Source organism: Heliangelus exortis, chromosome 2 (genome assembly GCF_036169615.1).
Source record: "Heliangelus exortis chromosome 2, bHelExo1.hap1, whole genome shotgun sequence".
Lineage (NCBI taxonomy): Eukaryota > Metazoa > Chordata > Aves > Apodiformes > Trochilidae > Heliangelus > Heliangelus exortis.
Genome location: NC_092423.1, coordinates 10761764 through 10774314, shown reverse-complemented (window position 1 = coordinate 10774314; position 12551 = coordinate 10761764). Strand labels below are relative to the sequence as shown.

Genomic DNA, 12551 nt, shown 5'->3' with positions numbered 1-12551 from the left:
ACTTCTTCCAAAGAACTGGACTTTAAAGTGGATTTTAATCTTTATGAAAAACATCATATAGGCTCTCATTATTAATATCTGTAAAAGACACATGTAGAAACATTGTAGAAGGAAAATATTATAACCTTTCAATCTCAAAACAAAGACAAAAAGCATGAATATCTGAAAATATTCAGGATGGCCATGAGCCAACAATGTGCCCTTGTGGCCAAGAAGGCCAATGGCATCCTGGGGTGCATTAGAAGAGGGGTGGTCAGTAGGTTGAGAGAGGTTTTCCTCCCCCTCTGCTCTACCCTGGTGAGGCCACATCTGGAATATTGTGTCCAGTTCTGGGCCCCTCAGTTCAAGGACCGGGAACTGCTTGAAATAGTCCAGTGCAGAGCCACAGATGATTAGGGGAGTGGAACATCTCCCTCATGAGGAAAGGCTGAGGGAGCTGGGGCTCTTCAACTTGGAGAAGAGGAGAATGAGGGGTGACCTCATCAATGTTTATAAATATGTAAGGGGCAAGTGCCAGGAGGATGGAGTAAAGCTTTTCTCAGGGGTGACTAATAGTAGGACAAGGGGCAATGGTTATTAACTGGAGCATAGGCAGTTCCATATAAATATTAGGAAGAATTTTTTCACTGTGAGGGTGACAGAGCACTGGACCAAGCTGTCCACGAGGTTGTGGAGTCTCCTTCCTTGGAGTCATTCAAAGCCCCCTGAATGTGTTCCTGTGTGAACTCCTGTAGGTGACCCTGCTTTGGCAGGGGGGCTTGGACTTGATGATTTTTCAAGGTCCCTTCCAACCCCTAACTTTCTATGATTCTATGAAAATACCTTGCCAAACTAAGCTGACATTTTTCAAGTTACTATGGTGCCACATCCCACATAATACTCTACACTTACTATAATTAAGTCTAATAGGTAACTTTCCAGCACAATATTTTCCTGCTGGAGGTTGTCAGTTTGTCAGGCACATTCTTGTATCTGCACACTTATTTTATAAACAGCAAAACAAATCATTTTGATTTAATCAAAGAAACTGTTCTACCCTTCTTACAAGGCAATTTTCTATTTCTTAATTTTGAATGTCAAAATTTTACTATATCATGAAGTTTTAGAAAAGTGACAATCAAAAAAACTGAAAATAAATAATATTTTTCAGATGTTTTTAACAAAGTTGGTTTCTTCCAGCTCAGTGTGTAACTGAACTGTACAGCAGCATATTTCTACATAACACTGATGTTCTAGATCTCACCCTAGATTTTACTATACTTCCTTTGGGATTACTCTTGTATAACAAAAAGTTAAAGAAAATGATAGTTTCTCTGGTGTATCTTTCTTACTAAGGAGAAAAATACCAGACTCCATCATTTCTGTATGATGTGATGTCTGTAAATGTTATCACATGGTAGTTTTGTATCATGAGATGGTAAGTTCAAAGGAATAAACATGATAGCTTTTGTTTAATTTTTAAAGAACAACATTTTTTTGTTATCCTGATTCAGCATACAAATCCCAACTTTCTTGCCCACTACCTCCAAACTGTTCGTTTGACAACATTATATCAACCCAATATTTATTTCAGCTACTGAATCCAAAGAACGAATCACCTAAATCAGTTACTCCTGAAAAATATTTTCCTCGTATTTGCAGCTTGTGTCTATCTCTGAATTTCATATAAACATAGGATGTAATCCAAGGTGATGGCAGGGTTTCAGTTTGGGTCAGAACCTGTTTCAGCAAAAGACATGCATTGCCACAGAAATCACTGCATTTTTTGAGAACTGCAGTTCTCAAATAAAAAAAAATCAGAATAATTTGTGATTATGTTCTTTGACAAAGCAGAGTTTTCCAAGATGGATGTTACTTATTTCCCTACACTCAGTGTAACTACCTTTGCTTTAGTAGTTACAGAATGGATTATTTAGTATCTATCATCTAATTATAGAATTGCAGAATGAATACAGTTCAAAGGGACCTTAAAGATCATCCAGTTCCAACTCCCCAGCATGGGCAGGGACACCTTCCACTAGATCCAGTTGCTCCAAACCCCACCAACGTGGCCTTGGACACTGCTAGGGAGGGAGCAGCCACAACTTCCTTGAGCAACGCATTCCAACGTCTCACTACCCTCACATGAAGGAATTTCTTCCTAATGTCTAATCTAATTCTAATCCCTTCCAGTTTAAAGCCAATATCCCTTGTCATATCACTACATGACCTTATGAAAAGTCCCTCCCCAGCTTTTCTATAGTCCTCCTTCAGGTATTGGAAGGTGCTCTAAGGTATCTCCAGAGCCTTCTCTTCTCCAAGCAGAACAACCCCAGCTCTCTCAGCTTGTCTTCATAGGGGCAGGGCTCCATCCCTCTGATCATCTTCAAGGGTTCCATGTCTTTCTTGTGCTGGAGGCTCCAGAACTGGACACAGGACTCCAGGTGGGGTCTCACAAGAGTGGAGTAGAGGGGAGCATTGCATCCCTCAGACCTGCTGCCCACAAAGCTTAGGTTGAGTTTCTCAGCAACCAACACCCCCATATTCTTTTCCTCAGAGCTGCTCTCAATCCATTCTCTGCCCAGCCTGAAATTGTGCTTGGAATTGCCCTGACCCAGGTGCAAGCCCTTGCACTTGGATTTATTGAACTTCATGAGGATGGGATGGGCCCATCTCTCAAGACTGCCAGGGTCCCTCTGGATCTGCATTGCATCTTCATTCTTTCATTGCCTGTGTATGCTAAAATACCCTGGCTTCTGGCTCATGTCCAGGTGCAGTCCAAAGTGCTGGTTTTGACCAAAAATAACTCTTAGCCTTATTTCTTTCTGAGTTGTGTTTTTGTTTTTTTTTTTCAAAAATTCTGTTAAATGGAAAGATCTTGAAGAGAATTTATTTTAAGTGAAAAGCCCTTGAATTATAACTTGCTCCCCTTAGCACTCATTTGCTTGCTTGGAATATTTAATTTGTCACCTGTTTGTCAGGTTTGCACATGGCTGCTGTACTAAATAGAAGTTTTCATCTCATTGGATAGAAAGAATAAGTGATGTAGTATCTTTAATGCATTTTTTGATTGCTCTGGCATGCACTCACATTAGGGATAAGAAGCCATTATATAATAAAAATGCAGAAGTTAAAGAAAAAAATTGAAAATAATAGGTGAGAGCATATCTGAAATACATAAACAACAGTAATTTTTATTTGCCAAAAAACTATATGGTTGAGTGCACACACACTGAAGGATGCAATAATCTGTGCTTACAGCTTCTGTTAAGGTGTGGGAGAAATACCACTGGAATCTTTTGGTCTGTGATAGTGAAAAGGAGTAAGAGATACTTTGTTAGTTTTGAACAGCCTATAGTGATGATGAAGATAATGATGACAAACAAAATAGCAAAACAGCACTAACAATATGGCAGAAGAGGAAAGGTTAAACTCTTACTCATGATTCATATTGCTAAGAAATTAACAGAGAGTAGCAGAAGGCTGTAGCTTTCTGTCTTAAAATCTAAAATGCCTTTTTTTAAATCTCTTCTTAGAAAACTTCATTGTACTCGGAACTACATCCATCTGAACCTGTTCCTCTCTTTCATCCTAAGAGCAATCTCTGTTTTAGTCAAGGATGATATTCTCTATTCAAGCTCCAACACAGCTCACTGTCCAGAGGATCAAACCTCATGGGTAATTAAACTCATTTGCTACCTGGTATGATACTGTTGTGTCACTAAATTTTCCTTCCTGCTCATTTTAAATATTTAGGAATACCAAGCTGTCAGTGTAGACAGCTCTGCAGAGAGCACAATGACTACCAAAATGGTCTATTAGAAGTAGCCAGAGAAAAAGTGTTGCAGCACAAGAAAGATAAGTTAGTATAGTTCTGCATGTCCATGAAGGGACATGTCATCTACCAAAACAAATCATAACCAGAATTTATCTCAGAATAAATATTACCACTGCATTAATAAAACTGGGAGAGTTTAGGGCAAACAGGAGTGCCATCATCTGGGAATGATTAAAGCCTACCTGTCTGGAAATGTTCCATCAGATTTATCAGGGGTCCAGGAGTTGGACAGGTATCAGTGGAGGGAGATACATAAGTCAGAAAATTAAACATTTGCAGGAATTTTCTTTATTAACTCCTTTGTAGCTTCTGGCTATGACAGAAGTGTTGTTTTCAGCATCCCAGGCAAGCTGGCAAGTTTACTGTATTTTCATGAACAAGGGTTAAAAAATCTCAAGTCTTGCTGTTAAAGACTGACCACTATATGATATTCCCTATTCTCTGCCTTTGTTGTTTCAGTCAAAAGTGCAGCAGAAGAACCCTACAAATATTGATGAATACCTTCTGAATTTAATTTACTACAGTTTAAGCTTGTGAGTCAAAAATGGAAGGAAACTATTTGTAGATTGATGAGCCATGTTGTCCCAAATCAAAAAGTTCTTAGCAGTGACTACCAAGCTGTATGTATGGATTCATAATCTGGGATGTTTCTAAAGAAGACAGATAGTGTCTGAGTTAGCAGACCCAAAGTAGGCAAAGGAGTTAGTAGGAGACTACCAGGGGCAATTAAAAGTTCTTAGGTCCCTGAAACATTAGTCAATGGAATCTCAAAATACTACTTGATTTCTGCAATTGTGTTTATTCTCCAGTTATTCTTGGTTAATATAGATCCAACTTTGTGGACTGTCAGGCAGTTTCTGTTGTACAGTATTTGAGATGATCTGACACCAGCTTGGCTCTTTGTTCTTACATTGGGTTTTTGCCACCTTTCTTACCTTTTGCTGTGCATGGGATGTTCCACAGTTCTGCTGCACTGATGTGCCACAGATGTCTAAAAGCACACAATGCAAACCACAGTGTAACTAGGTCCTGGATTTGAATGTCCCAGAGACATAATTTTGACTCACTCTTTACTGACACCTTCAGTCCTCAACATCTGTAAATACACCTGATATGAGATTAGCTGAAGGAAGAGCTGATTATTTTGATGTGGTGTTCTGGTATGTAAATGGAGAATATAATGAAGTCAAGTATTGGAATTTAAAAGAGATTACAAAAATTTTAGACTGCTAATCTGGTTTCAAGTAGTCATAAGCATCAGCTTGTATTTAGAAATGTTTAATTTTATCCATGTTAAATTTTCTGGCCCATTGCTGGACTTCAGTGGGTATCCTTTCAGTGGATACAAAGTCCAAAGGTAAGATTAATTTATCTGGGGTTTTGTCTTTCTCAGTGGACTGTTTATCTCATCTGCTTTAAGATGTTTTTGAACATGCCTGTCTCTCTTCATGACCTGTAAAGGGAGCTGGTTGGCTGGCAGGTGACTTACACCAGAAACCTGGCTTGTATACATCTCAAATTAGGTGAAGTGAAGTGGAATTTTACTTAGTTGTCTGTATTGGCAGGTAGACAGGCAGAAATATAGGCATGTATGTTGCTTGGGCTGCACTGAGATATCTGAGGCACCACAAGGGACTGAAAGATACAAAGAAGTATCTCTGGGAGGTCTGTGCCCTTCTGGCTTAGCAGCTGGTAACTGGGATCTCTGAGGGCACCTTGTTTTATCATAGACACCCCTGTTTAGGCAGAGAAATCAGTCACTGAATGAGCAGGTTACCTACTTAAGGGTTTGGTACACTTGGAATTTTAACAGAAACAGTGGAGGCATGAAGGGTATTTCAAATGGGGAAGGAAGTAAAGCAGGCAGAAACTTGAAGTTTTGCTTTGTACATTTTTTTTCATCTGTTACATTCACAAAATCATCACATTTCTCAGCTCAGTCTCATCAGAAACATATTTATGTTCAATTCTCACATCCCAGATTCCTGCTGTGAAGTATGAAAGTGGCAGCAGACAGAACTGTGGAACATCAGCAGCACAGACCCCTGAAAATTAATTCTGAGAGTAACACAGACTGTTGGGGGTTCATTGTACAATATGTGCTCGTGTGGTTTGTTTATTAAGAAACACTAAAGCATTTTCTAAAGGGAACACACAATTTTCAGCTTTCTCTTTCTTTCAACTTCTTTTTCATCTACTTGGAGTATTCATTATGTAAAGTTATATTTTCCACTCATTTTCCCGTTTCGCTTGGAAAAAATCCTAAAGCAGTTTCTTTTTTTTTAATTTTTACAATTTTAGGAAGCCAGCTGGGATTTTAATATATTTAGTACTAACCTAGTAGATGATATTTTAATGTATTAGCCATTCATTTTCTTAACCATTGGAAATGAGTGCATTTCATGATAACCATCACTTTTTTATAATATTTTTGTAATGAAGTTTTCAAAATTTCTGAACAAAATTGCTATGAGAGCCATCTACATAAGTTTTATAATTAATTTCTTTTTATATATATAGTAACATTTGCAATATCTCAGTTTGCTTGACTCTAGAAAATAAATTTCCACTGGACCTGGTTTACTAGTATTACATGGAGATTTAAGGACTATATTAATATAGTGCAGCATTCCTACAACAACTTTGATCCCTACTCTCATATTTCAGGTGGGCTGCAAGGCTATTTTGGTCTTTTTTCAGTATGGTGTTATGGCAAATTTTTACTGGCTCTTAGTTGAAGGACTTTACCTCCACATCCTGCTTGTGCTCATCTTCTCCCCCAACAGACACTTCACGATCTACCTGCTGATTGGATGGGGTAAGAACTTAGACATCCTCCAGTAATACTGTTTCGGTTTTTTTCTGTATGTATCTTAGTCAGGTTCAAGATTTCATTCCAAGGTACAATATTTCATTCATGCCATTTCTGTTGGATGACTCCTCAGACTCATAGTGTCTCCTGTTCAGCTCCAGCACAGGTTACAGCTGCTGTACCATGGGAGGCAGTGGGCACAAAAGAGCTGAAGCATCACTGCTAAAGTGCTCCTGGGCATGGCTCTGCCCTGTGCCACTCTGCACAATGCCCGAGGGTTGGGAAGGAGATGGAATAGTAAAAGGACTGCCACCAAAAAACATATGATGCAGAATGGACTCATATGGGAGAATAAAGTTTAGCTGCACATGTTCTATTTGCCTTTTTGAAAAGCCCAATGATATTTTTCATCTGGTTTTAAACACTTTCCATTTCCAGAAAGTGCAATGATATTTTTACAAAGCATATTAAGGCTTCTAGTAATAGGTGATCATAAAATATTTAGCTATTGCTGGGAAATTGGAGTTACATTGTGTGTGGAAATGGTTCCTTTATCAAATGATTGATACTTGTTTTATATTATATTCCTTGAAAATGTATTGGGAATGTGTAACTTGTACCTCTTTCCTCGTAGGTCACTCTGATAGCTTAGAAAGTAATGGTCTTTGAGTATTAGTCATGATGACTGCATTTTTATAACAAATAAACCCACTTCCCTGCAGCCTTTTTTTGTAATACATTGCTTACATCATGTAGCTCATCAGATGGGCATCTCCTTCCATTCACTTAACTGTTTACTGTGAGCAGTGTATTTGGGGAAGAGTTACTAAGTAGCAGGCTGAAAATTTGTGTTTGTGTGTATTTGTGTGTGTACCTTCATTTTTGTGAACATCTCTAAACTTACTTTGAATTTTTCAGGAATTCCCACCATATTCATTATTACATGGACAGTGACACGAATCATTTTAGAGGACACTGGGTAAGTGTGTGGGGGAGAGAAAGCTTAAATACTCCAACTGCACCAATTCAATCCTATCCTGGGACATGGTGGTGTTCACACAAAGGTAGTTGAGTGTTCTGAAAGGGACAAGCACAGAACTGAAATTTCAGATAGGGCAATAAAGGGATGCTGTTTATGCTTGGTATTTATCTGAAAAACTCTGAAGGCAGGTTTGGGCAAAGATAGGTTGTGACTAAAGTTAATCTTTGAGACCCACATTTAGATTTCTTTTTTTGGAAGTGAAAATAATACTCTAAAATAGCAGCAGGGGTCCTTGGTTTCAGTGTTGCAATATAGAGCACTAAGATGCTGACCATTCTGATTTTATTACTAGAAATTAAAAAGATTGAAATAAAGATAATTTTGGGTATACCTACATTACATTCCCAGCAGTGAAGCAATGTGATATACATATGTACCTATATGTAAAATGCACGTATCCAGGTAAAACAGGATTAGCTAGAGCTAGGACTAGCTCCTGGCATGGAAATGGGAACTGAGATAAGAATTCTGTAGGAAGATCACACTTGCTGCTCCTGTTGGCCCCCAGGACTGGGAGAGAATTCCTAGCTAGTGCAACAAACAGTTTTGACACCCTTTTTTCAGCTTAACTAATATTTTTCTATTGATTCTGTAATTAAACTGAAAAATCGTGTCCTACATAATTTCTAATTTTTCTTTGCAAGACATCTAACATGTTAAACGAAAACTAACTCCTGTTTCCTTTGTCATTATGGTCATAGTTGAAGAAACTCTGAAGGGTATTGCTCTTGCTTAAGATAAATTTTTCAGAGCACTTATTGGCAGAGTATTTCAACCCAAAATGCTGAGCTGACAGTGAAAATTTCAGATTTTCAGACAGTTTCAGGTCTTAAACTAGTTCCTGCAATCTATAACCTAAATATCCCACAAGGAATTATGTCATTTCAATTTCACCTACCAGTTGCTTTAAACCTTCCTGCTATCCAGAGGCTGGTGTCAAGGGCTTATTGGAAAAGTGTCCTTAAACAAAGAGAAACTTAAGCTTGGTTTGCCTACAGACTTCTATGATGTGTAATGGTGCAGTCTAGAGTGCCTGATGTTTGGAATTATCTGCATATGCATATCAAAACCAGTGAAATAAAATTAAAATCAGAAGAAGATTGAATGCCAAATTCTAAATAAGAACAGATATTTTTTTAGTGTGTCCTACTTGTATATAATAAATACTTCTCACAGACCTTGCTTACCAGATGAAATTAATGTTAACATTTTTTTTTTCATAGTTGCTGGGATACAAATGAGCATGGTGGTCCCTGGTGGGTTATACGAATACCAATTTTAATTTCTATTATAGTAAGTAAACTTTTAAGCATGAATTATAGATCAGTTCAGCATTGTGCAGTAAATGTAGCCATTATTCTTTACTGCTAGTTAGGCAAGAATTCTGTTTTAATGAAAAGAAATTGCACTGTAGGAGAAATGTTAAACAGATGCCAAGGCCATTAAAATGTGTTGCCTTCAAAATTTATCTGCTTCCTATTAAATGAGCAGTTGCCTTTATTTATGTTTATTTATGTTGTTCTTTCTTTAATATGCATCCTGTTTATGAGCCTGGGGGAAGCAAAAATCTAATTTTATTTTTCAATGAATTACAGATTTGATGTTGCATGTAAAGAAAGTAGATAGCCCTGCAATTGAGAACCTGATATTATGGCAGCCATAAAAAATGATGGCTGTTTATATCTTTAATTGTTAGCTGACTGGAATATATATTGAACATGAAGTATTTGCAAAAGAATATCATTTGAGAATGTTCATGGGACATTTCCTATGTAAAACTCATTAGAATTACTGGAGCAGCAAAACAAAATTCCTGTTCACTGCAGTAGTCATGTAATTAACTTTGGGAATTATATGCTATGATTTTATGTCCGTTTCTGTTAACAATCACAATGCAAATTATTACATTTTAGATACATTTGCTTTTTTTTAACAGTCAGGAAAATTAGGGCAGCTAGATTACACAAGATTTCAAGTCCACATTACACTTGGGCTTGCCTTTCAATCTGTACCTGCTGAAAATCATTTTGAGAGAACTTTGAGAGGCTGAGACAGCTGAGGGTGTTCAGCCTGAAGAAGAGGCGGCTCAGAGGAGACCTCATCACTCTCTACAACTCCCTGAAAGGAGGTTGGAGCCAGGGGGGGGTTGGGCTCTTTTCCCAGACGACTTTCAACAAAACAAGAGGGCATGGTCTTAAGTTGTGCCAGGGGAAGTTTAGGTTAGGTATTAGAAAGAATTTCTTTACAGAGAGGGTGATCAGACATTGGAATGGGCTGCCCAGTGAAGTAGTGGATTCTCCGTCCCTGGAGATATTTAAGAAGAGACTGGATGTGGCACTCAGTGCCATGGGCTGGGAACTGCAGCAGTGGGTCAAGGGTTGGACTTGATGATCTCTGAGGTCCCTTCCAACCCAGATGATTCTATGATTCTATGATTCCTATCATCTCCCCCAGAGTGAATTCTGCAGTGTTTAAAGAGAAAGCAGAGCAGACATATTTGTGAATGATATAGGTGAGGACTGAGAGAAAAGATGGTTTATGATATGCAGAAGTGGGCATGCAACAGACCTACAGCATGAAGAGAATATGTGTATCTCAAAGCAGCTGGGGAATGGGAGACGGTCCAGAGAGAAGAAAATATGCTGCAAGATAAAAGAAAAACAAACCACATGGTGTTTATAGAAAGATGAATGTCTATTCTCTGGATGTTCAATTTAAATAGCTATGTGGTAGACAGCTGAAACTTCATGTGCCAGAAATCAATGCTTCTCCAAAGAAGTCCTAGACCTCAAAACAAAAGTTATCCAATTGCTCATTGGCAAGCTTGAATTGCAGCTGGATCTTAGCAAAGACTGGGAAATGAGTTAAGAAAAATGAATACTAGACAGTCAACAAAAGTACATTATATCATAAAACATGGACAAGAGTAATTGTTTGGAACAGTTGTACTCTTTTTTTCGTTTTGTTTTTTTTAGCAGTTCTGTTACTGATTTGATACAAGACATAGGGAAACATTTTGCAAACCATCTTTTTTGGATTGCTGGATGCACATGTTTAGAATCTGTTGTCACCTTCTAGAGATGTTTCTTCTCTTAAACAGCATGTTATAGGGGTGAGAGCAGCTGGAGATGGCCAAGTGATTCTGCAGTGTGTACTGTGTGAAGCCACTTCTCTGATTAGAGGATTCTTCAGCTGTTTTATCAATTACATTTTGTGTTTAGGTAGTTGAATAAACTACCAAGCAGAAACTCACTCCCATGATAGGGAGTTACAAAAGCAGTGATTCTCACCCTTCCTATCTTGTTGGAGCATTGATCTACACCCAGAATGTTCATTGTGACAGCTAAGATGCTATGCAAAGTTACTGCTCAGCAAAGTAAAGTGTGCCTTCAGTGAGCAAGAGGACCTAATAAAATGTAACATCTAGTTGGTCATTAATGAGTGAAAAACTAAATTCATGTCAACATTATTTTCAGTATGTGGAAACACACCAGGATGAGCCTCAAGATTTCTACTCTATTAAAAGTAGAAGTTGAAGATTCAAGTCTTTGAATAATGAGGTCATTCTGCCTGCCATTCAACAATGAAAATGGATAATTTCAAGTTCTTTGGATAGGTGATGTGACAAAGTCAATAAAAGTATGATGTACTTATACCCACCCATGCAGTGCCTTCTGTCTGCTCAAGAATGTGGAAAGAATGGAAGACTCACAGAGAATGGTAACAGGGATAAATAGTAATAAAAAATGGCTTCAATGGTAGTAAGGACATCTTTGTAAGTAGTCAGTGAGGTGACAGAAATAAGCTGAGTATCAGGAGATTATAGGAGAGCAGAATACCTGAACTGGGAATTCTCATCAGATGTCGACGTAATGGCATGAAAGCAATCCCAGAGCATGGTTGATACTGAAAGTCTTTGAGAGGAGGAGGAAGAGTGAAGAAAATAATAGAACAGAGCCTGATTGTGAGAATAATACCTTTGAAAAGTGGAGGAAATCAATCACAGGTTTTAAGGATCAACCTTTTACCGGCATTATATTTAAAAGGAAGTCTGATCAGTCTTCATGCCATATTCAATCTGTTCCAATGATTTCTGTGCTAACTCCAAACATTTTCTCTGCTTAAAAGATTATACTTGCTATAATGTTATTATCCAACAGCAAACAATATTATGAGAGCAAGTTCTAAAGTCACTTGTCAAAGTTAGCAGTTAGTTCTGCTAACTCATTGTGTCAGAACCTTCCTTGGCAACTCCATCTGGAAGTTTTGGCTTGAGAAAAGTTATCTGGCAGCCTTTCACACTTCATGCTGTACACATTTCAGAGTTATTTAATTGGGGTTGACTGTTCCAAACAATTTATATGGTGCTACCCATATTCTCCATTTAGTAAATGTCTCCAGAGCTGCCTTCTCCATACTTCCACTTACAAAAACTGCTGTCATTTGGGAAGAAGTGGTGTTTGGGAGGCAGCAGTTATTCTGTCACATCTAAGTAACTGAGAAATGTTTACCTTATTATCTCACATTACAGGTTGTGTAAAGGACTAAATAGAAAGAAAGAAACAACATCAATCCATGCTCAGGCAATGTGTTTAGACTCAAAAAGTTATTGACAGAAAAGGGTGCCAGCAGCCAACAGTTACTCCACTATAGAGGCACCATTTGTCACCACTCTTGTGCAGTTTCTCTGCATTCATATTATTTTCCTGTTCTTAGATGTTTATTGAAGAGGATACATATTTTCTTTTGTTTAAAGAGGTTATGCTCAAACAATTTTACAGCACTGAAAAACTTTAAAAAAACCCCAAAACACTGAAAGTAAAACTTCCAGGGCACTACTTGTTTCACATTTTATTGAAACACACTATTCTAAATCAGAT

General features: G+C 37.9%; 1 protein-coding gene across 3 annotated transcripts in view; it reads left to right on the top strand.

Moving 5' to 3' along the window:
• VIPR2 (vasoactive intestinal peptide receptor 2) overlaps nt 1-12551 on the top strand; it is a 54284-nt gene that overhangs the window by 28864 nt on the left and 12869 nt on the right. Inside the window, exons 6-9 of one of the 3 annotated variants that reach the window (XM_071734761.1) lie at nt 3516-3681; nt 6485-6635; nt 7548-7608; nt 8895-8964. In XM_071734761.1, coding sequence (XP_071590862.1) covers nt 3516-3681; nt 6485-6635; nt 7548-7608; nt 8895-8964 — 448 coding nt within the window. The remainder of the gene's footprint in view (nt 1-3515; nt 3682-6484; nt 6636-7547; nt 7609-8894; nt 8965-12551) is intronic. The other 2 variants (XM_071734762.1, XM_071734763.1) reach the window with 2 other exon arrangements.